The 27,153-nt window shown below is 41.9% G+C and overlaps 3 protein-coding genes across 4 annotated transcripts in view; 1 reads left to right on the top strand and 2 right to left on the bottom strand.

Annotated features, from left to right (window-relative positions):
* LOC121714171 (inactive dipeptidyl peptidase 10) overlaps positions 1–3,583 on the bottom strand; it is a 39,823-nt gene extending 36,240 nt beyond the window's left edge. The window contains exon 1 of the mRNA XM_042099374.1: positions 3,443–3,583. Within this exon, the coding sequence (XP_041955308.1) occupies positions 3,443–3,481 (39 nt within the window). The 5' untranslated portion in view covers positions 3,482–3,583. The remainder of the gene's footprint in view (positions 1–3,442) is intronic.
* Positions 3,584–9,698: 6,115 nt separating this feature from the next.
* racgap1 (Rac GTPase activating protein 1) lies at positions 9,699–21,815 on the top strand. Of its 2 annotated transcripts, none has more exons than XM_042096793.1 (17): positions 9,699–9,858; positions 10,467–10,554; positions 10,653–10,855; positions 11,049–11,191; positions 11,895–11,964; positions 12,082–12,135; positions 12,221–12,298; positions 12,531–12,648; positions 12,878–13,026; positions 15,837–16,001; positions 16,737–16,832; positions 17,279–17,477; positions 18,087–18,192; positions 18,412–18,544; positions 18,830–18,962; positions 19,844–19,943; positions 20,995–21,815. In XM_042096793.1, the coding sequence occupies exons 2-17, from the start codon at positions 10,470–10,472 to the stop codon at positions 21,068–21,070; spliced, it is 1,908 nt and encodes a 635-aa protein (XP_041952727.1). In that variant the 5' UTR covers positions 9,699–9,858; positions 10,467–10,469; the 3' UTR covers positions 21,071–21,815. The 2 variants fall into 2 exon arrangements, with proteins under 2 accessions (XP_041952727.1, XP_041952728.1); XM_042096794.1 differs by having other exon boundaries at positions 9,699–9,862.
* A 336-nt stretch (positions 21,816–22,151) lies between these two features.
* Positions 22,152–26,239, bottom strand: si:ch211-210c8.6. The gene is made up of 5 exons (XM_042096796.1): positions 26,079–26,239; positions 24,961–25,066; positions 24,644–24,750; positions 23,851–24,023; positions 22,152–22,812 (listed from the first exon to the last, which is right to left on the bottom strand). Exons 1-5 carry the CDS (start codon positions 26,236–26,238, stop codon positions 22,534–22,536), a joined length of 825 nt encoding a protein of 274 aa, XP_041952730.1. The 5' UTR covers position 26,239; the 3' UTR covers positions 22,152–22,533.
* Between the last annotated feature and the right edge of the window lie 914 nt (positions 26,240–27,153).

Raw genomic sequence — 27,153 nt, 5'->3', positions numbered from 1 at the left:
AGTATAGAGCCAAGGAGCTACCACATGGACACATGCAGTTTAGATGGCAGATTTTACTGTTGCTCAGTTTACATCTACAGGTTCTCACATTTACACAAAGTGATCAAAGAAACAATTTCACTGTTCATGACGCATGACAATTTCTCCATTTTAAACAGCACTGTGTACAAGTCCAAGTAAAAGGCACTATATTTCTCAAGACAACCTGTTCAGAGTTGCTCAGGCGTAAGAAAGTGGTACTTTTGAATCTTCCAAAAGTCTCCCCTCATACAGTATTCAGAAGGTAACAGTATATCGAGCATCATGCTCTCAGCAGATTTCATTCAGTGTCATCAATCAGAATACTGCACCGTCTGCATGATGTTCTCCTAGCTTGGAAAGACTTCCCTGTGCTTCTGCACAGACGCAAGGCAAGGTATAGTGGCTTTGCCTCTCAACAAATGATTAAAAAGTGGAGGAAATCTATCACCATGCATGCCACACATTTATGGCTGCGTGGTCTGTCCTCAGAGGGTGTGTTGGCTTATACGGGGTTGTTTCTAAATCGGGCTGCCTGGTAAGACTTTGGAGCTGGGCTGCAGTAGAAGGAGGAACACAGAGAGAGGCACACCCGAACTAATCTCAACACAATGGCCCATATGATCCGATGAGACTCTCACTGCTGCGAAATGAAGAGCTCAGCCACCCTGTGGAGCGCAGAGTGTACAACACAAACGCCACATAAAATGCCTCTGAAAATGGTCTGCAAGCACTGATCAGCATCTCCTGACGTCTATAAGTAATGAAGGCACAACAAACTGCTTGAATTCATCAACATTTATCAAACTCAAGAAAGCTATTCTGTGACAGAGGTAACAATCAATATGGGTGTATTTAAGTTCAAGAGAAACTGAAGGGAGAGTGTACATTAAGGAGCAGAGCTGCTGACTGTGGAGATAAAGAAACAGGGATGTACTGAGGCACTGGTGCAGGGAGGTGGGGGAATGATGCTGTAGTCTAACCAGACTACAGAATAACAAAAGGGTGGGACACGCACTGTTGGCTGGCAACATTGGGATTGATGACTGCTCTTCTCAGTGTAGCAACAACCATTATGGCAATTTTGATTTCAGGGAAACACATCAATTTATGATATGTCCCATGGTGAATATAAACAAATATAAACACCTTCATGAAACTCATATTGTCAACATCTCGTTTTCATGATGTTGAATAGATAGAAATGAATGATGTTCATAAAAAAAAAACATGCAAAATGATGACAGTGCCTTCTATGAGGATGAGGAGAGTGGGGTAGAGAGAGAGAGAGAGAGAGAGAGAGAGAGAGAGAGAGGAGTGTAGAGGACAGGAACGGAGAGATGAGGATACAGTGGAGTGGAGAGGGAAAGGGGAAAGAGAGGGAAAAGAGAGACGCAGAGAGAAGAGAGGAAGGAGTGTGGCCAAGACGGGATGTGATGCGATGAAATGAAATGAGAGTGCAACAAAGCTCCCAGTGCTGGCCCTCCCGACTCGACATGCCGCTCACTGCTGACAGGACAGGGGTGGACACGGGATCAAACGATAAAAGACACGCTAATGTGCCTCTGCTGTGACACCTCACCGCTAGCTAATCACAGCACATATATGGCACTATAGTTCATCCTTCTCTCAGACGTAATTGGGAGATGAGATCTGTCTAAATAATAATAAAAAAACTAATTAGAAAAATGCCAAATGAGAATGAATATGATTACAGTGACAAGAGAGGGAAGAAACATTTCCTCTTGTGTGTGTTGAGCTGTCATATATTGTAGCTTTTCTGATTACCAATGGAGAACCAAATTACTCTGGGCAATATTGCTTTTGGTCATAAAACACAATGGCAAGGAAGCCATGTAATAGGCAGAAACTAATTACCCAGGTAGATTGAAGCCCATGGGCAGAAATAGGGAGAGGAGAACGGGAGACCCAAACATATCGGCATACTGCAGCAACACATTGTTCCAATTTATGAAAATAAATTGCATGCGAGACCCTCTAACCGAAACAGCCATCTACTCGGTATTCTTGAGGAGGCTCACTGTCATCATCAGGATAAAGCTGTGAAATAACTGTGTTATTCCAGTCTTTCTCCTGCCTCTTTCCAAAGTAATGTGCAGACAACAATAACATTTAGTCACCGTGACACTTGCTGGGTGTCAGCAATTCTGCTGCTGAGGGAGCCTGCCACTAACGTCACGTGACATACAAAAAGTTGTTTAGACTTCACCAGAAAGGCTTCCAGGGGAATACACATAAAGAGACAGAGGACGACATCTGCAAGGCAACTCAGTCTCCAATATGACATGCTGTCCTTGGCCTACATAAACACACTGTATGACATATGCAAACATGACATGACGTGCACAGGGGGCAAAGCTCTGTCAATTGTATTTATTTATCAGTAAAGATGTGTTTTTTTTCCCCCAGGGACATTTAGTTTATTAATCTCTAATGGAAATACAGTATTTTACCTGCCTGAATATTTTGGATATTTAACAATAAATTTGGATATTTGGATATTAGCCTAATTCTATCAATGTTTATCATCAGACACAAATAACCTAGGCTCATGCACAAGACTACGTGGATTTGTTTGTTGTGCTTCCTGGCTGTCCAATCCTTGTTTTGTTTTTCAGTTCGGCCAAGTAAAGGAAAGCTCATTGTACACTACCCTGCAAACACTTCTATATAATGGATGCACCCCTGTGGTTAGGCTCAACACATGCCAATGTCTGGAAACATAAATACATGTTCCTCTTCTTGCAAAAAAAAGACTCCAAAATCGAGTGAGGACTCGTGTACACACCATGATTTGCCTTTAATGCTGATGTCTCTCTGTAAGCTTTTTAACATGAACAAAATGAAACTATCGGGGCAAATGTAGGCTGCTAATTCACCAGGTGTTCAGCAGAAAATAAAAACATGCTGCAAGGAAGTTTCGAGTGACAAAGCGGGACCTTACAGAAGAAAAATGTTTCCTATTACAATATTGAGCTACATCTGGTGATTTTATCTAATGGAACTAAACCTCGAAATCAAAGCTGCATTGAGCCGAGAGAAGTAGCCTAATCCATCGGTATACACTGCAGCACGGTGTGTTGGATTGAGATGCGAGGGAATAGCTTATTGATCGCTTCTTTGAAACTATGAATGAGAACGTTTTCAAGGTAACTATTCCAATAAATCGACTGCCAATAGAGCAATGAATACAAATTACAAGTAGGGCAGACCATAGTCAGGAGTATGGTACGACCAATTGTGACAATAAAATTGTGTTGGACGCGCGTCAGTGAACATCCATGCGCGCACACACGAAGAGTTTAAAATATATGTTTTTTCTCTTTTGGGCAGAAACCGATAATCTTTAAAATACGTAAAATGAGATAGCCCAAGTGAAATTATAAAAAAAATGCCTCCTTACCAGGTCCGTTGTCATGTTTTGTTGCGTGGTTGCAATCATCCTTACGGTTTTCAATTAGCTGCGCTCTCGGGGATTATACGGCGCTTCCACGCGCTGGACAGTCCCGTTGAATGGTCTGACTGAGCACCCAAGGCGGTTACTTCGGTTTGCAAGTTACAGGCAGACCTCTCGACTGGAGCTCGGCATTCTCGGTCTCTCTCTCTCTCTCTCTCTCTCTCTCTCTCTCTCTCTCTCTCTCTCTCTCTCTCTCGCACACCCTCTCTTTCTCCCCCAGCCCACTGCCGGCTTCGCCCCCATACTGTGTGATCAATCTATTGACCGGCGGGAATTAATCAAGACTTCTTATTCAGCGCTGTCATACGCTTAAAACAGAATTTTTAAATTACTGATCTGTAATCTGCATACTCATGCCCATGGCACCATACCGTTTCAAGCATTGTATTTTATATTTCACCAATGGGAACAATAATAGCTTACTAATTACTAATAATAGTAATACGATAATATGGTAAAATATATTTATTTTAAATTTAGGCTGTATTATTATTATTCTTTGTTTTCTGCAGGGATGTTTGGTGAGAGGGTGATGTGATGGTCATGTTGAAACACAAAACCTTCTTGTCTGCATGTCCTCTGGATGAGAGATTGAGTTCACTGTGCATACAAAACTGATATGAATAACACTAAAATACTCAAACCTGATTAAACATTTGACTGTGGTGGGACTTAACTGTTAATGTTAACTGTTAATGAGCAAACCTCAATTATATTCATATTTCATAGTGTTATGGCATGAACAGTTCATGGTGAAATCAATGGTACACCAATAATGGCAATGAAATAGGTCTGACTGAGTTAAATGGATATGTTTTTCTCTGTAGGCCTATTTCAAGAGTTGAAGAGCTGTCCAGCTTTGTGTCTTGAATTTTATGATGCTATTTATCTTTGACCATGATGCAGTTGCCAAATTCTCATTGAGGAGCTGGTTAAAGCCTTGTTTCACCGTTTGTACTTTTTAAAATGACCAGTCAGAGAAAAATGCAGAATTTGGAAACCATGATATCGATGTCAATATGTGTCTCTAGGCCAAAAGGTTTATATATTTAGAATGTTTTCATGTAGATTTTGGATAGTAGTTTTTTTGAGGATGGTATATTGTTTAGCTGTGAGATAGGTGTGGCGAGTTCTAAGTTGACCATTGGAGTTGGTGGTTGATTTAATTGCTGATTTAATCTGAAGGTATTGTAGGAAGTGTTTGTCGGTGATGCCAAATTTCTGGACCAAGTCCGCAAATGTGGAGAAATTGCCATGTTGCCAAAAAAATGTTGCAGATGAGTAAAGCCTCTGTCTTTCCAGGTGTGGAAGTTGAGTGTTTTGTTGTTGCAAATGAAATCAGGGTTATTCCAAATTCCTATCCTATACAGAATAGTGACACAAACAGACATCACCATAAGTCTTCCCACTGCCAAATGGGAATCAGATCTATCTATTCCTACCGATGCCAATTTCTGAAACTACAGTAAGTCTGTAAAAATACCTTTCTCGTGATCAAAAACACTAACCTGCAGCTAATACAATACAAGACTTTCCACAGGACTCACCTCACTGAAAGGAAATGATCTCATATGGGCTTCACTTCTGACATCTGTCCCCACTGCACTCAGAACTGCCCGGACACATATATTCATGCACTCTGGCACTGTACTCCTATAAAGCAATTCTGGGAAAAGGTTACAGGGATCCTCTCCATTTTGTTTGGCTGCTGCATCCCAACGTCCCCATCTCTCTGTCTGCTTGGAGACACCTCCACAATCAACCTGAACCACCTTAACAGTAAAACTCTGCTGGTCGTGCTAGCTGTCGCCAAGAAAACCATCCTCATGAACTAGAAAACAAAATCCATATTTCTATCTGGAAACATCTGATGAGCCTGACCCAACCCATCATACTCAAAACTTCATACCCACTCCCTCTTATAAGCAGGATACTACAACTTACAACATTTCATATTATCCCAATCCTGCTGATTTCAATACAAAAACATTCATCACTCACACACTTACACATACGGACATGCCCACACACACACACGCACCTCCTCCACCCCATTGTAATCTGTCCCTGGTAGCGTAATGTTTTGTCAAATACTGTCTTTATATCTTTCATGTTGTCTGTGATCACAAGCTCTGTCTATCATCTATTCAAAAAGTCTTTAGTATGTTTCATGTCTTTTACACTTAGTTGGGTTTTGTAAGGTTTGTGGGTTTTTGTTAATATTTGTTAGTATAACACCTATGGAAAAACTTAATAAAAAAAATAGAAGGTTTTCATGTACATTGAAAATAACATTATAGCCTAATCCACGGTCATCTTTTCAGTTCTTGCGTGGTTAATTAGACTGCCTATTCTTCATAAAACACTTCAAATATTAAAATGGACTGTATCAGATTCAGGCTGCAACTTCATAATTGCTGAGACCACAACGAGGCTAAAGTGTAGTTGCAAGGACATTGGATGTGCAGGTGCACAGGATGCTAATCTTTTCACCAGAAATTAAAAAAATGTTTTAAAAAAAACAGCCTGGGTGAACCCAGCAAATTTCATTTTGCTCTGCAGGTCGGCCTGGAAAGAAGCCCATTGACGCCATATCCGAACTTGCCATTTTACTGTTTCCATAGTCGTAACCAGAAGTGAAATTAAATTTAAAGGTGCTCTAAGCGATGTTGGGTAATGTTACTTCTGTTTACCTTCGAACAAAACAGAGAGCTAGCTCGCCCCTCCCTCCCGTGCAACTGAAACTCTCCTGAACGCACATCTCATCTGTGAATGGCTGGAAAAGTTTGTTATTTTTGGAGCCTGGGCAGAGACCACATTTTTTTAGTGTATTCAGGGGACAGGCACTTAGCGGATTGTGAGGAGAGGTTTGCTGTAGCCTATGTGACAAAAAATGTTTTAGCTTAGGGACCGTGTGACATCGCTACAGCACTTTTAAATTTGTGTATTGAAGTCTTACCAAATCGTTTCAGAAGTGCAGTAAACATATTTCTTGTAAACAAAGGTTTTCAACACAGTTACTAAATTCCAAAGAAAATACACTTTCCTGGGTTTTTTCGTGATTCAGAAACGGATGTCAATGGGCGTTTTTCCAGACCAACCTGCAGGGAGGTAAAGTAATCTCATCACCACCTAGTGGTTGCGTTCCTAGAGTTTAGCGGAGTGGATGGGATTTTTTTTTAGAAAAAAAATATCTCGGTGCACATTGGGATCCTAATTTAATGCCTTCCCTATGCTAGGCACTGGGGTCACCTCTATTGCTTCTAGTGGTCATTTTTAGGATCAGTTGAATTGTTTTGAGCTTTTTCGTAACATGGTGATAACGAACTACAGTCAAAGATCCTTGATTACTAGCTCCGCTTTAACCCTCTCTACTACAGTTGCATGTGACGTCACAGGTTTGGGCGCTTAATCTCTAACTGATCAATACGGCAATTTGCTTAACTGGCTTAACATATTTTTGTAATAACAGAACGTGATGTAAACCGCGTGGTGATTACCTTTATATCTGGATAACTGGTGTTGTGCTTCTACTCACATGAAGAGCTGGCAGTTATTGTTAAGTGCCGATGCTAACCAGGCTAATAAACATCGAAGGGTAAAGTCACGTTGACTATGAAACAAAAGGAGCAATTTCAATTTTTTTTAAATAAGGCAAAATAGGGACTAACATTTTCACAGTTAGAAGATTATTACTGTATAGACACTGAAAAATATTTTTGGTGGATAACTTTGCTGATTTGGCTTCACAATATTTGTGAAGGTCTATGGGAGCTACTCTGCGATAGGAACGCAACCACTTGGGGCGCTGGTTTTCACTTTCCCTCCCTATTCAAATTTGCTAACAGGTTTGTCTGGGTTCACCCAGCTACAAAAAAATGTACAGCACCTGGTATCGAACAAGGCTTGACATTGCTTAGTTTCTGATATCAGACCAGATCTGATATGTGCACATTGTGCAGTTTAATATATATTTTTTTCAATATTATTATTATTATTAAATTAGGTGAACACCACCATCCAAGCAGCAAGAACTCTTGTCTAAACTATCTAAACAACAGTAGTCAAAAGTTGCTCGATGGTGTTTTAAGCCCCCACCATCGACTACCTTAACCCTAACCCTAACCCTTGCCTAACCCTAGTGCCTTACATGCAGCGCTGTCTGGAAGACGACGTTGGGGGCTTAAAACACCAAACACCTCAAAAGTTGAGAAAACTCCAAAAAGCTTTTGCTTCCAGTTGCCTTCATAATGTGATGAGTAATGTGAGTTTTCTCAACAATCCAACTTTCTCTGAGATTAAGACCTGCTCATCTAGCTCATGAATATAGGATAGACTCCTTTCTTGTGTTTGGATTCAGAACAATAAGCCCATCCCTAATCTCCAGGAACAGACACCTCTCCTCCACAGCCGCTATCATAGGCTTGCTTTTGGCGAGCCCTGAGCTTTATCAGGGTCCCTCCCAAAGCTGTTGGCTGTTAGTACTTACTCTAGCACAGATTTCCACACACAGACAAACACACACACACACACACACACCTCTATCTCTGAGGAAGGCCAAACGCTAAGCCCACTGGCATTCAGAGCTCCCATTTGCACACAAGGGCTATGGGGTGCACATTGTTGACTGACTCCTGAACTGCTGCACCAATAGACCAGAGCCAGATGCAGATTCCCATGACATGATGCTCCTGGCGGCTAGTTAGAATAGCGAATTTGATCGCCAGAGTGAAGCTAAAACAGTCCACAGCACTGAATTGGGACCCGTGTTACTGGCCTCAGTGTCAAGACTGAATGGTCACTGTAGATCAGGAAATGTCAGCATGGGGGTCTCGATGAGTAGGCCTACTGCCTGGTGGGGGTGGAAATCGGCTGTACAGTCTTCTCCCTGTTGGAACAGTGGCCCTTATTGCTTTAAGTAGATGGAGTGGGCTGGCAGTGGTGGTCGCAAAATCTCTGATGAAGCATCTGTGGTATGGTGCCAGCCTCAGGAAACTCCAGCAGTAATGAACTCAGCCTCAGGAAACTCCAGCATCACAGGAAAAAGGCCAGTCTCTCCCTGATATCACTTTTGCCCCATCTCCTCGATGTCACTTTTCCCCGATGTCCATTGCCTCTTGACCGGACACATTTTTGTGTGCAGACCAGTGCAGTAGATGGCTCGGACAGTTTCACTCAGGTTGGCCACAGTAACATGTTACCATGGGACCAGTGGCACTGAGGTGGGCACTGACTCTCTGGACCAGCAGTGGACTGAGCAGCTATCGTCATTGACAACATGGAAATGGTGGTCCCTCTGGATGATGACTTTTCTTCACTAGTGTTATGACAGGCTGTAGCTTCAGTGGACTAAGCTTTATTATGAATATTGGCACACCTTTGCTGCCTACCTTTCAAACAACATTCCACAGCACACCCTTAAAACGAAAGTGTTGTCTGGACACAGAGATGATCGGGGCAGCTGTGGCCTACTGGTTAGGGCTTCAGGCTTGTAACCGAAGGGTTTGCCGGTTCAATCCCCAACCGGTAGTCCACGGCTGAAGTGCCCTTGAGCAAGGCACCTATGTAACCCCTCACTGCTCCCCGAGCGCAGCAGGCAGCTCACTGCGTCGGGATTAATGTGTGCTTCACTTCACTGTGTGTTCACTGTGTGCTGTGTTTCACTAATTCACGGATTGGGATAAATACAGAGACCAAGGTTGAGTTATTTTCAACGCAAGTTGTGTTATTTGCAACACATTTTGTGCAACAAATAAAAAAAGGAAACAAACTTGTGTTGTCCCTATCTTTACACAGAGATGTGTTAAATGTAGAACAATGCAAGTTGTATTGTTTTCAACACATTTGTTTTAATAGTGCAGGTTTTCCATAGGTTACAATGAAATAGGTTACAATTAGGCTCATACAGACTACGGTAGTTTAATTATTTTCCCAGTTTCTGCTTATCCACAACCCTTGAATCTAGACTGGCATCCACTGCTTATCCACAACCCTTGAATCTAAACTGGCTCTAACGTTGATCTGGCCTAAATAAGGTCCAGATCCGGTTCTCAGTCAGCCTTTAAAGGCCCTTAATTATGAAAAGCATTGCCCTCCAGTCCGTTGACTGTTGCTTGCTACCCTGCGTGTCTGACTCCGCCCATACGTGCTTCGTCATCTAGTTTACGACAGTACGTCTTCATTGTCATTGGTCGCCGGGAAAATTTGAAATGCAACTTTCTATCTTTTTACAAACAGTAGGCTGTTGTTATTGCGGTAACCCCAGCCATGGTGGTGATGGAAAGCATTTGATGTTCATGTGAAGGTTGGATGGGACCATAACGTTTATTACAACGAGATCCGATACCGCTTTGAGCTGAAAAGTATGTAAGTCACGAATTAGTATTTTTAACAGCAAATGTTCGCTAGTTAACTTAGCATAGATGACGACCTAGCGGATAACATCCACCCGTTATTCAGTGGCATTCGGAAGGTTAGAACTAGCCTTAGCTGGGTAACGTTAGCCGTTAACTTTACTAATTTGCGTGATCAAAGTTCAAAGGCATGTTCTAATGTCCGTTGAAATTGCTGTTTTAACAAAGTATTACGTTATCTTGAATTGGTTTGTGAAATGTTATTCACGTAGCGTTAAGCTTAACGTTATCGTCATTGCAAATGAGGATTAATATTAGCTACGTTAACATTCAAGCTAATGTTACATTGCAAATGAGACCACCTTATGATAACAATAATGTTACACGTTTAGCTTACCGTTAGCAATGACTAGGGCACCTCGTCATCTAACGTTGGCTTGTCATTAGTGTCAACTGTAATGGAGTTTGTTCAACGTTAAACTAATATACTGAAAAACAATATCTTTGTCACTAATGTTAGGTCATGTTAACGTTATGCTAGGGGTTCGAATAACCGGCATTTGCGATGTGAACGGTAGCAATGCATGCTAACGGTTTTCTTGTCTGCCTTTGCTCAGACCATGGATACAACAGTGAGGAGTCTTCACGGCCTCTTCCAGAGCCTACGGGCTCAGGTGGAGTTGCTCAGCGAGGGTGTTGAGCCACGTAAGTAGTTGATTACTATCTGCCGTTACGTTACAAAACAGCGTTTCCAATACTTTCTGTTTTAAAATATTTAATGGAATTTGTGTTTTCCCAACCAGAGTTTATTCAGATGGCACTGAATTTCGAGGACTGTAGACGCAAATGGCTGAAATTGGAGCAGGACTTCTGTTCCTGTAAAGAGGTGCTGGCTAAAGTCGAGACTGAGAGAGGTGCTCTGGAAGTGAAGCTCAAACACGCCCGGAATCAGGTGGACGTTGAGATTCGTAGGCGGCAGAAGGCAGAGGCGGATTGTGAGAAATTGGTAAGAGGGACGTGTTGAGACACTGATAGTTCATTCATATTATAACTGGAATCTGGTTGAAGGAATTAATTGGTTTCCTACAGCAAGAAGTACTGCATTGCAGATTTGTACATGTGCCAACTGTTCACCTACCAATTCACCCACTATGTAGAGATGTGACGAATATCCTCTCAAGTGCTGTTTGCTTCTGCAGGACCGCCAAATCCAGTTGATACGTGAGTTGCTGGTTTCCGAGGGCTCGAGTAACAGCATCCAGTTGAATGAAGAGCAACGCTCTGCCTTGGCCTTCCTCAATTTCCGATCTCCTGCTCCCGCCAACCTCAACACCAGCCGAAGGTAAGGACAATGGCCCTGAAACACCCGGTTTGATGGATGATGCACTCTCCTCTTTTATAGACCTTTTCAACAATAAAAACAAAAACAATAACAATGCTTGAATGTTCTATTTGGGCCCCAATCTACTTCCTCTGCATTAAGATAACATATGGAATGTTAAAAAGGAAGTCTTGTGGGGCCAACTATGATGCTGATAATGGAACTCTCTTGAAAGGGTCCATACTCTTCTTTCATCTCAACTCTTCTTCTCTCCTCGCCCCATTTTTTGCTCATCTCCTCTCTTTTACTATCTTCTTCTATACTCTTCTGTTTCCTCCTCTCCTTTCTTCTCTCTATTCTCTTCTCTCCTCATTGACATCATTTAGTAATAATGTGTTTATGCTTTATTAGCTTTCATCTGAGACTGCAGATCACAAGCTGTTTTTCCTGGGATTATTATCTGAAATTTGAGGGTAGTCTGTCAGTTCATTGTATTTGTATTACTAGTCATTACACATTAAATGGACAATGAAGTAGACACAGATTCATCATTCTGTTGAAAACATTTGTGTTGAACAGGACAGGCAGTTGCTAAGTTTAAATAAATTAGTCGTCTTGTTATTCTCTTGCAAGGCAGAATAACTGTCAGTGTTCACTCACTGCAAAGCCATTTTTCCTGTGCTGTATGATCAGGGTTTCATACATATTCCCTTCACCCCAACAGATTGACAACCATAGATGAGTCTGCTTCCATTTTGTCTGACATCAGTTTTGACAAGACTGATGACTCACTGGTAAGTCACTCAATGGCTGTGCAGAGGTGAATGGCTTTTGTAATACAGGCTAGATGTCCCATTGCATCTTCATGTTATGGTTAATGTACTGATTTTGTATCAATTTGGACACAACAGGACTGGGATTCCTCCTTGGTCAGAAATGTTCGGCTCAAGAAGCGACAAAAAAGAGTAAGTAGGGTGCTTGTTTTGATGCTTATTGGTAATCTTTTGACTGACATGCCACATGGGTGATCTAATATTTTAACAATTTCAGCGGTCATCCAGAAACCACACAGAAGGCCCTGTTAATGGTGCAAAGAAGTCTCGCTCAACTGGCCGCACATCAGACAAGGTACAGCAACAGTGCTTGATGGCATTTCAGAGTTGCTAGTTGTTTGCTTGCGCAATTACCTGGAAAAAAAATGTCCTTTTGGCCTTTGTATTTTCGAAGTAAATTGGCCTTTTATTGCCCTCTGTCCTTCTGCAGTTACCGTTTCCGTGTACAGAATGTCATTCATACGCCATCGGCTGTACAGTTAAATAGTTGTGTATGTGTGTCTTTCTCTTGCCCTGTATGTCCATAGGGTAACGAGTCACTGGTGGCAAAGACCACTGTGACGGTGCCTGCTAATGGAGGACCCATTGAGGCCGTTTCTACTATTGAGTCTGTACCATACTGGACCCGCAGCAGGAGAAAGACAGGTGGAATGTCTCTCGGTTCACTTCATTTAGCTGTGTAGTCTTATGAAGATCCATGATGTGTCCAAAATGAGATCAATCTGTGTCAGTCTGAAAGTTCTCGTTACATAGACTTCTTTTATAGCAGGTGCTGATGGCTGTGAAAACAGCTCTTCAGGGCATTCTTTCATGGTAGAACTTAAGTGATGTGGTGTTGTTGTTATTTATTTATTTGGTCCTGTGTCGTCAGCAGCACAGGACTGGGACACAGACTCCATCCAGTCCAATGATACAGTGTTCAAGCAGCCAGGCCGGCCTGAGAGACAGATTTCTACCTCCACACTACCCAGCACTCCTAGCAACAATGGGGGCCTGCGCCTGCATGAGTTTGTCTCCAAAACGGTAAGACAGCTGGGAGAGCATCTACCGCCAGCTTTTGCTGCCAGATTTAACAACACATTTTGCTTTTTGGCCATCATACCTTGTTTTTACAGTGTTTAGAACAGTCTTTATCAATAATTTTTTTCTGGGGACCCACTTTTTAAAAATGACAGACCATCGCGACCCAATTAATTTCAGATCTAACATGCAACCATCAATATTGCCCAAAACGTCTATGTTTAGACCACAGGTTCTCAATCTTTTCTATGCCGGGCACCCCCAAACCATACAGTGCCATATCTGGTGGTTGAATAGATATCCAATAGTGCCTAGGTCTGGCCTACTACCGCTCTAGGGTTTGGTGATTCACCGACTCCAGATTTCCCACAATTCTGCAATCTCAGTTACATTGTTAAATATTTTCAAATTTAAGTTGGACATGACTAGCCTACTGAAGTTTTAATGTACATCCGAGAGTTTGGGGATATTCTGGCAGTCATCACTCTTCAGTATAGTAAGCTGCTCCTGTATTTCTAAAGATAGCCTAGGCTACAACATCTATGTTGTGTTGCAGACAAATGGATCCATAACACCGTGGACAATTCTGATGTAAACAGCAAATATCTCAAGTCGTTATAGCTTAGCCAATTTGTAGAGGTTTCTTTATTCCGAAAGTTGAATCCGCATTTTCCTCTAGACTTAGACGTGTGCTTGTTTGTGCTTAGGCTGTGTATTGGTGTTGTGTTTAGCTATGTTGTAAAAATGTGAGATAAATAAATATCAGAACAAGAGAAATAGCCAAAAGATGAACGATAATGCGCCTTTACTGTATTGGAGTTCGCGAGATGGAAAACGAGAGGACAATAGCGTTTAAATTCCATTTAAATTGTAGCCTAATCTAATGCACTGTTGTGCGTTTTAAATCCGAAATAAGAAGGAATGTGAACTGCTATTAACTTTAAAGAGTATAGGCCTATCTACAATTAAAACTATCTGCAGCCTATGACGCAAATGTATGTCTGGTCTATGGATATCTGCTTCAGTTGTTGACCGCACGGTCTTTGAGATTTAAAATGATACTTTTTAGATTTTAATGAGCCAAGTTGAAGAGCTGCTGTCCGTTATTGTTCGCGCAAATATAGGCTGATTCTTGTCCCTTGCATTGTGAGGTCCATAGTAGGCGCCCGACAGAAATATTGTTTCATTGTGTGAGCGAGATGTCCAAGCTCTTGCGTTCCCTCTGCGACGTGTTCGCATCCCAGTTTCAGAGCTATTCTAAATGAGACAAGTATGGCTTTTTAAACAGGGTGTCCGCAGGGTTTTAAAAAGTATTAAAAAGTGATAAATCAAAATTGTCATTTAAGGCCATTAAAAGTGTTAAATGTGGTCTCAGAGGTATTATGTTTTCCAAATTGGGTATTATTTTTTCAGACTCAGGCGTCCTATTCTGATTGAAATTCTATCTGCTTAAGTTCGCGTTAGTTCGTTTAAATGTGGGCTTTAGCATATCTGGGCACATAATCAAAGATCTTTCGTCTCCGTCTCAACTTATGTTTGATGCTGACGTCATATTCAGTGGTCGTTCGGCATCATCTCAGAACACTGCGCACTCAACAGAAGTGGCTGGCTTACGTTTTATTTTAGACTTGCTTCAAGGCATATCTTCAACGACTGGACAATCATCGTCGTCTTCATGGGCAAATGCAAGTGTTTTGATAGCTGGGTGAACAACCCAGTGTTTAACGACTGGCTCAGGCCTGTAGTAGGGAATAACAGGCAGGCTTATTGTTGTGGTGTGTAAAAAAAACCATCACTGTCAACTGGATGGGGGCTAACTCACTTCGGTCGCATATGCAATCCACTAAACATAATTGGACTGCGTGCTCGGAGAGAGCAGTTAATTCTACCACTCTCAGCTGTCTGTGCAGCTGCACCTCCACCACCACCGCCGCAAATTAGTGCCACGGTAGGCCTACTGGCCAATGCTACGGCTCCAGCAACGTCTGACCTCCGGGTGGTCAGACCACACCAATACTGCGCGCGGAGGCTCTGTGGTGTCTGAACGCTGCAGTTAAACACCACTCATTGAACTCCAATGAAGGAATTTCGGAGCTGTTTAAAGAAATGTTTCCCGACTCTGACATCGCGAAGTCATTCACGTGTGGTAAAAACAAAACTGGGTACATCATCAGATTTGCCCACAAGTTCATATTAGGCCTATAGCACACATGCAAACAATAGTTCACCAGTTCATGTAGTGGGTGCCAGTTTGTGAATCAGCAGTTCATAAGATGCCAGTTTGTAATGCATCAACTTGCAGTGAATGCCAGCCAGTTTGCTGGAACTATCCATTCTCTCCATTGCACATTTTATGTGGTTAAAAAGCGTCAGCCAAATGTAATGTAATGTAATGTAATGTAATGTAAATCTATTCTTTTTTGTATGTTATATATGTCAAAATCTGTGTAAATAATAGAAAGGTCGCTGATTAACACTTGCAATTCAGTGTCGTGATTGTTTAAAAACAAAATCTGAAGGTAGTAAAAAAGGTATTAAAAAGTAGTAAATTTAACTTAAGGATTGCTGTATACCCTGTTAAATCATAATATGTGCATGGACTTTTGCTTCTGTCTGGTTTCACTTCTAGGTGCCAGTTATTGATTTATAGTTGAGGTTTTATATGGTGACATTTTTTTTGAAATGTCAAAAGTGTAATGACACTGAGTTTTGTATATCATGACAAGGGACATTGTATAGTTGTGGCAACCCTGAAAAAGAAAAGTCAAGACGGTTAAAGCTGAATGATGTGCCATCATTTCTCTTTGTAACAGGTGATCAAACCTGAATCCTGTGTGCCCTGTGGCAAGAGGATCAAGTTTGGGAAGATCTCTCTGAAGTGCCGAGACTGCCGCGTGGTGTCCCACCCTGAGTGCCGCGAGCGCTGTCCGCTGCCATGCATACCAACCATGGCTGGCACCCCAGTTAAGATTGGCGAGGTATGGTGCAGATAAGAGACTTGGGCCCAATCCCATTTCTACTCCTTAGTCCTGCCCCTTCACAGGGCTTAAAGTATTCCGGCTGCGTGCCGGATCTCTGGTGTGTCACGGCTGTGTGGGTCCTATGTACAACCCCGAAAATCTTTCAGGCTCAGGATTTTTTTTTACTTTAAGCCCTGCCTTCAGTATGGTGCAAAGAGTGCAGATAAGAGATCTAGACTTAGTGTGACCAATTTTATCAGCGAAGATTTTACCTCATTGATTCAATTGGTTAATTTTTGTGACCTTAATATTAAAATAAGAACGGGGATTTTACTACCATGTGCAGTCATCTTTGGCTAACTATTCAACTGTAATCCTCCTTCTACTCTGGACATTGCGGCCACTTCCACTTTGGGACAGCTCAATGAAAACTAACACACACACACAACTGAAATGAATTAAAAAATGACACCGTAAATTCGGCCATTCAGTCAGGTAATTTTTCAGCAATGAGCCAGCTGGTAGTTTGTAGGGGCACTGACTCGTCAACTTCAGACTGCAACCCTTTTGCCGTTTTATCTAGCTTATCAGAATAATTCTGTGACATTCTCAATGACCAAATACAACCACTTGTGTAGGCCATAGTCTGTGCTATGTCAAGAGGACACAATGTGGCTGCAATGTTGGGTTAGTAGTTTGCTGTTGTGTGTCCCACTCTGATGGTCCTTGTTTTATTTCCTGTCATGTGACCAGGGCAGTCTGGCGGACTACGTGTCGGGCTCGTCTCCCATGATCCCCTCTCTGGTGGTCCACTGTGTGAATGAGATTGAGCAGCGCGGCCTGAACGAGGTGAGAACTCAGAGTCCTGAGCTTCTGACTGCTGTCAAGGTTTCACATGAGAAGAGGACAATTTAATAATCATGATGTTATCGGAATTTCAAGTAAATTTTAATCTGGATTACAGGATTAAGAGAGTTGTGTAATGCCAGGATTGTGAGATATGATTCAGAAGCCAACTCGCTCTCTGCCCGTAAGGCAGTGCAGCATGCTGTCTCTGAGAGGCTTAACTGGCATGTGGGTTCATTTGCCAAATCCTCCAATTTCTGTAGTACTTTTCAAGGCACCCAAGCTGCTTCAAAGTGATGGCGGAACTAACCACCGCCAATGTGTAGCACCCACCTGGGTGATGCATGGCAGCCATTATGTGCCAAAATGCTCACCACACACCAGTTTGAGGTGGAGAGTGAGGGAATGACTTACATGTGTGCCTCTTCCCTTTCTGTCACCCCCTGCAGGCTGGACTGTACCGGCTGTCTGGAGCTGAGAGAACAGTCCGCGAGCTGAAGGACAAGTTCCTGCGTGGGAAGACTGTCCCGCTGCTCAGCAAGGTGGACGATATCCACGCCATCACAGGCCTTCTGAAGGACTTCCTGAGGAACCTGCGGGAGCCTCTGCTCACCTTCCGGCTCAATCGGACCTTCATGGATGCTGCAGGTGGGTGCCAGAGCCCAGGACAAGCCCGTGTTGCACATTCTGATCAGGCCAGGCCCTATATTTTGTAGGACTAGTATGTATTCTGTTTGTGCCTACATGATCAGGTTGTGTTCACTGTGACTGAACAATGCACTGGCCCTCTGACATTGAGTGGTATGGCTAGAGTAAATACAATTCTAAGGGCATAAAAGCACACATTAACTATATGTGTTCATTGTTCAAATAGTGGTTTGAGATTCAGCAGCGAGATTCCCTTTCTGTACCCTTGTAGTTGTAATGGTGTAGAGTGATGTTTTTTTTGTTCTAACTTGTTAAAATATTTATAGAGGAAGGAAGCACTCTGAAGACGGTTTTATAGTATCTCTATGCCTCTTGGTTCTGTTTGGCTTTTGGCTATGTTTTCAGACGAGTGTAATCAAGCTTATTTAAATGTGCTAAAAGATTGAGACTGGAAATTTGTACTGTATACTCATAAACACTATAAATTCAGCTGATGTAATCACTCCAAGACTCATAGTCATGATTCAATAGGACTGAATTCTTCCAAAACTTCAATGCACATTTGTGTCACAGTTAAGATGTGATGAACAACTCTTTTCTGTTCCTCAGAGGTGGGCGATGAGGACAACAGCATTGCCCTGATGTACCAGACCATCAGCGATCTGCCGCAGCCCCACCGTGACACTCTGGCCTTCCTGGTCATTCATCTGCAGAGGTCAGTGACACTGTGCTACTTCACTTGCCTTGTGCTTAGAGAAGATGTGAGGAAATATGATCATTCTATTTTTGTTGAAATAGTATATCAACCTTGTTAATACAAAGTCTGTAACACAAAATCTGTGTACTGAAAGGGTTATTTGAATGAGGAGAAACAAATCTGAATGTTGTTCTATTAATGTATATATTAACTGTCTGCATTGCATCTATTTGTCAGAGTTGCCCAGAGTTCAGCTACTAAAATGAATGTCACCAATCTGGCACGAGTGTTTGGACCCACGATTGTGGGTCATGCAGTGCCTGACCCAGAACCCATGACAATTCTCCAGGACACCAAACGCCAGCCAAAGGTACTAATACTCAAACACTAGACAGTAACACTTTTAAAAAGACTGCTACAGACTGCCAACTTTTATTTTTTTTAATCCATGATGGCATCATCCAGAATACCCTTCTCTCTGAAGCAAGCCCCATAAGAATTGTTCCCCTAAGGCATCATATCTCATGAAATGTAATCTAATGTGTGCCTTGAGGTTATTGTACGTGGTAGTCTGTGTTTATGTGGGTTTGAAGAGGATGAGGCAATAGGCAGTAAACCTCATAGTGGTAATGCGGTTTCTTCTGCGTGGACGCAGGTGGTGGAGCGCCTCCTTGCCCTGCCCACCGAGTACTGGAGCCAGTACATGATGGCGGAGAATGACCAGGACCACCACCTTGATCACATGATCATTGAGAACAGCAACTGCTATGCCACGCCAGACCACAAAGGTGAGTGGTCATCGTCATCTTCAGAATGTCTTGTTTCAGAATGCAAACAAGACCAGCAAAAAGACAGGAAAACTCTTTGATGTGTTGTACTAATGTATGTATGTCATACATAGAGGGGAAAAATGTTTCCACCAATGTTTTTACACAGAAGAAAGAGAGTACATTAGTATTGATTATATGAAGTGACTGTGTTGCCTACTTCAAGTGTTACTTATCAGCCTGAGTCCAACCTGAATGTTCTCCTTGACAGTCTCAGATGCTCAATTTTGTCTAGTTTAAACGATTGGTGGTCAGTTGACGTACAGATAGATAGATAGATAGATAGATAGATAGATAGATAGATAGATAGATAGATAGATAGATAGATAGATAGATAGATAGATAGATACTTTATTGATCCCCAGGGGAAATTCAAGGTCTCAGTAGCATGCAGACATCACACACACATTGACTAACAGCAGAAAAAGGTAATTAAAAGTATATTATATAAAAAAAACACAACTAAGCAATAAGGACAGTAGAAGATAAAGAATATACTAAAATACAAATTATACTAAATAACACTTAATCTAAATCAATTCTAAAAACAGTATCCACATAGTGGGTGATTAATCAATCAAGAGACGCTTGCAATGACTGATGTTGCGGTCGTAAAGTGCACACGTTTGTAACACTACTCTTGGGTGTGGCAAAGCAGTGTTAGAGTAGCCATCTGATAACTAGCGTGTCGCTTTGGATAAAAGTGTCTGCTATATACGTTTGTTTACTTTAACTTGTATAAACTGTGTGTACACTGCACAAGATCAGCAGTGTGCTGCTGGAAGTATGCAGGCTGAGCGAGTGCCTTTTACTAACTCTGAACTCTATCCATCCATCTGCAGTGAGCATGCTGGGACCGCTCACCACTCCAGAGCACCAGATAACCAAGACTCCGTCCTCCAGCTCCCTATCCAGCCGTATGATGAACAAGATCACTCCCAAGTATGTGATAAATCCCCTTACACAATACAGGCATTTGGTGCTGATCAGAGCTCCCCGAAGCCTCAGCCTGCTCCTTGTACACATACACACTACCGTTCAAAAGTCAGTGAGCCATATTTTGATCTGTTGCCCTGCCAAACCAAAAGACAACAATTTTATCATCAAACTAGCTGATGTTTTTAGTAAGGTCCCACCTTTGAAGGTTTTAGAATATCTAATTAGCATAGATTTTTAGAAACATATTTAAGTTTCTATAACATACAGTGCTCTGGCCATTAAATAGCCTTAGTTGCGGAAATGGCCTTAAATTAAACAAACAAACAAACCGTTCAAAAGTTTCGGGTCATTTAAAAATTTCCATTCCACTCCATCATCCACTCCAGAATACCAGCTGAGATAAGTTGCATTTTTTTTTTTAATCAGGGCAGCAGTTATGTGCTTACATAATTGCAAAAGGGTTCTCCAATGTTGTCTCAGTTAGCCTTTTAAAATGATATCAGATTAGTAAACAGAATGTGCCTTTGGAACATTGGATGAATGGTTGATAATGGGCAATGTAGATATTGCATTAAAGATCAGCCATTTCTTTCTACAACAGTAATTTACAACATGAAAACAAGGACATTTATAAGTGACCCCCAACTTTTGAACGGTAGTAGATGTTTAACTTGCTAGCTACTGGCTCCTTCTTGCATGACTACTATAGCCGGATGGCTGAAAGTAGCTTGATGGTGCATATGTATGTAGTGAGTGCCTGTGTGTAAGTAAGCCCTCTCTAACTTGGAATTTGATGATACCTATGCCTAATCCTGAAAATGGCTCCTGGAGTGTGTACATAGCGTTTTTATCTTTGAAATGTTTGAGATGCTGGTTAATTTTATGCCAAGTCAGAGGCTCTTTCTGACCTTGAAGCTCTTGACCAAAGTCCGTTTGGTAAAAATAACTTCCTCCTCTGCCTCTACCCTCTGGTTCCAAAGTTATTGCCTGCGTTGTGCTGTGTTGTCTGGCGGCCCTGGGCTCCTTTTAAGAATGGTTTAATTTTTTGCTACAGGTTTGGCAGCAAGAGTAAATCGGCAGTGGGCTTCAACCGGCAGGGAACTTTCTTCGCTTCTCCACTCCTGAAGTAGTCCCAGTCCGACTATTGAAGCTGGCCCAGCTACTGGCTGCCAATTTCAGGCTACAGTTTTTATATGTACTATTGTATGCTCCTGTCTAGTGCTAATACCTTATCTTTTGTTTTTACTCTTATATCTGTCAGTGTATCAAAGTAGATTGTTATTGTTGTGATTATGTACATTGTAGGTTTTATAGATGTTTGGTCCTCAAATATTTTGAATCAACCAAAGGGAAGCTGCCGCTGAACAAACACCCGTAGTGTCCCATGCAGTGTCAGTCAAGTATGAGTGTCTGTCATCAAGATACTCTGACAGGTTGACCACTGTGCAATAGTGCAATGGGACAATGACAAAAGGACTTTTTATTTGTGCAGATTTGTGCCGTGTTTTGTAGAATTGCTCTGTATTTTTCTAGCTGGCTTTTGCGAGTGTTGTACTAGGCAAGGTAAATCTGTAAAGTCTAACCTATTTTGTTGTTGAAGCATTTGAAGGATATCTAATGTTTTCATTTTTTTAAATTTAATTTTATAAGAAAAAAGTAGTCCCTCAAGTTGACTTGCACACCTACTACTGTCAGTACGTCATGTTATGTGATGGTCCTTTAGTCCGTTTTTTTTTTACCTGGTCTTTTAAAGTAATTTCATTTTGGATCACCATTTCAACTCGCATTATATTTACAAATGCAAATGTCTATTCTTTGTTAGTCAGTTGTCTGGAAAAGCACTTATCCAAATTGGCAATACAAACCCCAGAATGATTCTGTGTTGATTATTTCTAACTAACTTATCCTGAAGTATTTCAAGCCCAGTAACTTAAATCAACTGCCAGTCAGTCTGCATCAAGGCTTGAATCATAGAATGTCAAGCTTCCTATGCAAAGTCAACCATATGTAATGAAATACACATGGACCTATGCAGTGTGCAAGTATGTAAGTACACGGGTGATTTCAATGTGTGATCTAAGCAGTGCTGCTTGGATTAACCAGACTTGTATTTTTTAAAAATAATTTTAACCAAATGGAAACTATATACTACTACTTATGTAATTGGTAGGACCTGATTGATTTGTAAAAATACATGAATCTACAGCAAAATAGATATCTGTGTTTATTTCCTTCATGAGAATCTAATATTACACCATGGTTGGCATCAACAGTAGAGCATGTTATGTACATTATCGCAAAGGCCTGTTTCAGCTTGTAAACAGAATTGACTTTCTTTGAGCACAAGCTGCTGTTTTAGCAGCAATGAACTTGCATTAGACTTTTTGCTCACCACCTCAAGACACTTCAGTTTTGTGTAACGACTTCATTGTTTTACCGAAATCATTTAGGAGAAAGCGTGTCTTGGTGCTGCGAAACATACAAGTTTTCAAATGTCATTGTCCTTCAGAATTATTGTGTAAAATGTAGCATACAGAAAAGGGATTAACACTGGTTATCACACTTGTACCCATAGGAATTAGGAATGTCTCTTCTAGAACCTTGGCCAGGGCCAGAGCAGGGGAGTGTTCTGAATGTAGTTCTGGTAGGCGGCATCAGAACCCCACTTCTTCATGGCCTGTTTCTCCAGCATGGGAATCCCACTGACGTAGCGCAGCAGGAACCAGAGGAACAGGGGAGACACCACACTCAAGTACTGGGGCCCGCGCATGACTGACGACGCAGATAGAAACAGACCAGACCACTGGAGGATTTCACCAAAGTAGTTTGGGTGGCGGCTGTAGGCCCACAGGCCACTCTGGATGAACTTGCCCTTGTGGATGAAGAGGGAGATTTATTAAATGAACGCTACACAACATAGTCTTGACAGGCCAGTAAGTATTGAAATGGTTAGAAAATGGCATTAAAGACACGTACAACATACATTACACTTTCGGCTCCTACACACAGTTGCGTTCCGTCAACGCATGCCAGTGGGTGTTCCCGACAGTAGCTATGCAAATGACTTGAAGTATAACCGTAATTTGATTGGTTGGTGCTGTCAGTCGATTGGCTTGATTGGCCAGTGCCGTCTGTCGGTGCAGCAATAGCTGAACTTCTCAACGCGAGCGGGAGAAACGCGACGCAACGGACCCACAATTTAGTTCGGCAATGGATGACGTGAGCCCATGTAAAGTGAATGGGATGCGTCTCCAGCAACGCAACGCACGCAGCTGTGTGTACTGTAGGAGCCGTTAAACCAAGAACCAAACAAAACACCAGAGAGGTAGCTCATCCTTCCCTTCAGTGTTCAGAGTCTGGGCTGCTTACAGAGGCCAGGTTTTTTACGGTGTATACTCACAGAATGGGCAGCTAGTGGGTTGTGAGGAGATTATTGCTAAACGTGACCATAAATATAAATATTATGGGCTTGAAATCGTGTATGATCGCTGACTGCACCTTTAAAAGAACACCAGTGTACTTGCAGCATTGCCTAAAATTCCCCATGCATTGAGATTGGGTCAAACTTTCGGGGTGTTGCAAATGCAAGCACTTGGTCTGAGAGTTCGAGAATCATTTATCAACTCAATCTAAGGATCATAATATTTCAGTGGCGCAACTGGCTAAGGCATCCATATCACACTGGTTTAAGTCCAACCTGAGTCATTTCCCGATCCCACCCAATTGCTCTCCCACTTGCTTTCTGTCACTCTCTTCATTGTCCTACATATGTCAATTATTACAATGGCCAGTCTCCCGAGAGAGACTCCAGGTTAACGGCCTTCTCAAGGGCACAACGGTGGCAGGCGGGAACTGAACCCACAACTTTTCAGGCCACTGCATGGTAGCACTTTCTCAATAGAATACTTACAGTATTATCAGGATCTCGTTTGAAGCTCCACTTCTGCTGGTCTGCAATGGCTTCTGTGGCAAACCCAAGCCCCCACATACCCCAGCCAATGTAGTCGGTCGCCCCAAGGGGCACATCGTGCTTCTCACTGTTCAGGATGAGTGTGGGCAGCAGGGTGATGAAGACCCAGAGAGCTGTGCAGCAAGAGAACATAAACACCAGTGAACGCACAGCAAGTAGACCTTGTCATCTGTGAGAGCCATCCGAGAGAAATCAATCACTTTGGGGAAAGAGAGTGAATGATTTACAAGGGAGAAATAGGACCAGCTAAATTCTGCAGCATTACTGTGTACGGATGGCATTCAATTTTAGGCAGATAATTTATGGGGGGGGGGGGGGTTCAGGGTTCAAACCCTGTTGCCCTTTGCCCTTTGCTTTACAGCCTCCCTGTGCTGTCTGCATTTGGATGAATACTGTACGAGTACCAAAATGTCAGTTTCGGTTTGTATTTGCAGACATTTTTTGACAGCTCATTCCCCTTCTCATCTGCAGCTTAACAAAGACGACATTACCATGTAAAAATAAATGTATTATATTAGTTTTATAGCTGCATGTTAACTGCAAATAGTGCAAATAATAATGCAATTCCTATAGAATATAATAATAATAATGCAAATCCTTTACAATAATATTCCTGTGTATACATATTGCATGTTGCTATTGTAAATGTATTTATTGATAGTACGGTATTGAATGTAAGAAAACAATCCTGTGTGCAGGTGCAATGTCAACAGAGAGGACTCGAACAGCCTACCTTGCACAGTCCAGTACACAAAAAATGTCCCAGGGCTGTCTCTGACACCGTTGAACCTGCGATCTTGTCCGTCTTTCAGAATTCTCAGGAAGAGGAAGGTTCCAAGCCTGTTCAGCGAAGTCAGTGCTATCAACCATTGCCAGCATTAGCCTACTGATTAACCAAATACCTTAATGGAATTCATTAATGGGAGTTACTCATAGTAGTGGGTTCAACCCTGAACCCTTTGAAATACAAAAAAAGAGGTGTGTGTGTGTGTGTATGTTAGACCATATGATCCGTTCACAGGTGTCTTTGGCGCATGTTATCAGACATACCTCAGTCCCCATGCTGTGACCAGTCCTGTCTGTATGTTCTGTCGCTGGTATCCAGTCCCTCCCCAGATGCGACTCAGGTGAGCCAACGCAACAAATGTGCCAGACCCTAAAACAGAATGATAGTTATTATTTTCACATTATGATTTAATTGTGGGCCAGCCATTCAACCATACATTAGCTTGCCCTCTGCTGACTGAGGCGTGTTCAATGATGAATATTTTACTGAGGAGCTGGTTTATTGGTTCCAAAGTTCAAAGGAACACTTTCAGACTAGAGAGAAGCTCTTTAGAGAGCGGGAAGCGGCAAGGGCACACACATTTATTAAGGTGGTACTACTAACTTCATCATAATTAAATCTGCTGGACAGAGATGCCAATAGTGCTTTGACGGGTAAGCATGGATCTCGGTCACTTTCTAATTGTATTGACTGTTAGTATTGAAGTAGTAGTGAAAGTTTTGACTGTTATTCCTATAACAAATGTAGATCTGCATTTTCGAGAATGAAACATTAATTTGTGACACCGACGTAAATGTCTAGGTTTAGGCTAGGCCTACTGAATTGTGTAGTCTAGGACTCTCAACTTTAACTAGGCGACATTGCGGAGTTGTGCAGACTGTAAAGTTTGTAACAAAGTTGCAAGATCTCCACTAATTCACTTTCGGAAACATGTCGTGTGGGTTGCTACTGTTGCTATACAGACTGCCTGAATAATAATTTTCAAAAAAAAAATGCTGTTAGACTACCACTCAAGAAATACTTCAGAAACTCGGCTAAGAAAGCCGGTCAGAACGACCATTAAGTCAAACAGTATCTTAGGCTACTCATAGTGGGCGGGGAAACGCGCTTGTTTCACAACAACTCCTCAGTTTAGATAACATGCTCTGCGATCTCGTGGTGCACTGATATAAAATAACTCATTTAATTGCACAAATACACCACGTTTGGCATAAAACTGAATAGCCTACAACATCTTGTCCAAACGTTACATAACGTAGGCTACATGCGACTTGCTGAACAATCGACAAAGCAGGCTGTCAAGCTAGCCTGTTGCAATTTAACCATTACGTAGCTACTAGAATTAAGTTCACCCAGCCCCACAAATGTAAGCTTAGCCTACCTGCTAAATCGTAAAACTTTTCGGTTTTGAATATCGAGGCGACCGCCCACCCAACCCACTGAATGCCCAGATCAGTGATGGCACACTTTGCTAACGTGCTGCCCATGGTCATGCCGAGAATGTCCAGCAGCACCGGGGAAATCAAAGTGAAATCGAACATAGCCTACCCCGGAACGTTATGACAACACAGCGCAAAGTTCGCCTCATGGATTGGGAGTGGCTTAAAGATCATCTTAATCTTCGCAAGGTCGTGTGGGAACCGTAGTGCGCGGATTGTCAGAGACAGTTGCTGTGGAAGACCTTAATTTCGCTGCTCATTATGGCAATAGTCTGATTAACATTTACAATAATTTCCTTGTGGCCATATATTAGTCTACCTGTGAGCAATGGATCTGTTTAACCATAATAATCTTCTTTGTTCAGCCTATAATCTAATGGGCTAGGCCTACATTATACAAAAAAGTTACAATGGGCCAAGTCCAAACGGCCATGATTAGTGGGCGGAACAATCTGACATAAGCACCAGGCAGTATAATAGTTTATGGTTAGTCTAGCCTATGAATAACTTTGTAAACTAACATTCTGGTTACAATATGGTTCAAGCAATTAACATAGGTCTACAGAGGGGTTGCCAGGATGTCATCTTTGGGCGGGGTAGGCTAAATGGAGAAGTATGCAACAGGTACTGTACAAAATATAATCTGTTTTTGTGCAGACCCCTTGGCAGATACACGGGACCCTTAACCTAGCCCACATATTTAAAAGCGTGTTGTTAAACCAGGTGATTAAAATACAACAATAGCCTGTAGGGTTGCCTAGTTATAGTGGTGTCATAGACTGATACAGCTCAAATCCATTTCAATAATAATTATTTACAGATTCATATACATCTATCTATCTCATGCATCAGTTATCTATCTATCTATCTATCTATCTATCTATCTATCTATATCTATCTCATGCATCAGTTTTTGGAGTCAAGAGGAAAATGTTGTGAAAATGTATGTGAATATGGCTTCTGTGAATGCAATTATGTTTTCTATGTAATTAGTTAAAATAAATGTAAAAAAACTAG

Source organism: Alosa sapidissima, chromosome 7 (assembly GCF_018492685.1).
Source record: "Alosa sapidissima isolate fAloSap1 chromosome 7, fAloSap1.pri, whole genome shotgun sequence".
Lineage (NCBI taxonomy): Eukaryota > Metazoa > Chordata > Actinopteri > Clupeiformes > Clupeidae > Alosa > Alosa sapidissima.
The sequence above is the reverse complement of the archived record's forward strand: the minus strand, read 5'-3'. Positions and strand labels throughout refer to the sequence as shown.

Bases quoted from the DNA above. Each gene is read 5' to 3' on its own strand.
- racgap1 (XM_042096793.1), top strand. From the start codon at position 10,470: ATGGATACAACAGTGAGGAGTCTTCACGGCCTCTTCCAGAGCCTACGG. The intron at 10,856-11,048 runs GTAAGAGGGACG...TTGCTTCTGCAG, and splicing joins AGGCGGATTGTGAGAAATTG to GACCGCCAAATCCAGTTGAT. The intron at 13,027-15,836 runs GTAAGACAGCTG...TCTTTGTAACAG, and splicing joins ATGAGTTTGTCTCCAAAACG to GTGATCAAACCTGAATCCTG.
- si:ch211-210c8.6 (XM_042096796.1), bottom strand. From the start codon at position 26,238: ATGTTCGATTTCACTTTGATTTCCCCGGTGCTGCTGGACATTCTCGGC. The intron at 25,067-26,078 runs GTAGGCTAAGCT...ATTCTGTTTTAG, and splicing joins AAAGTTTTACGATTTAGCAG to GGTCTGGCACATTTGTTGCG. The intron at 24,024-24,643 runs GTAGGCTGTTCG...CTTGCTGCACAG, and splicing joins TGTGTACTGGACTGTGCAAG to CTCTCTGGGTCTTCATCACC.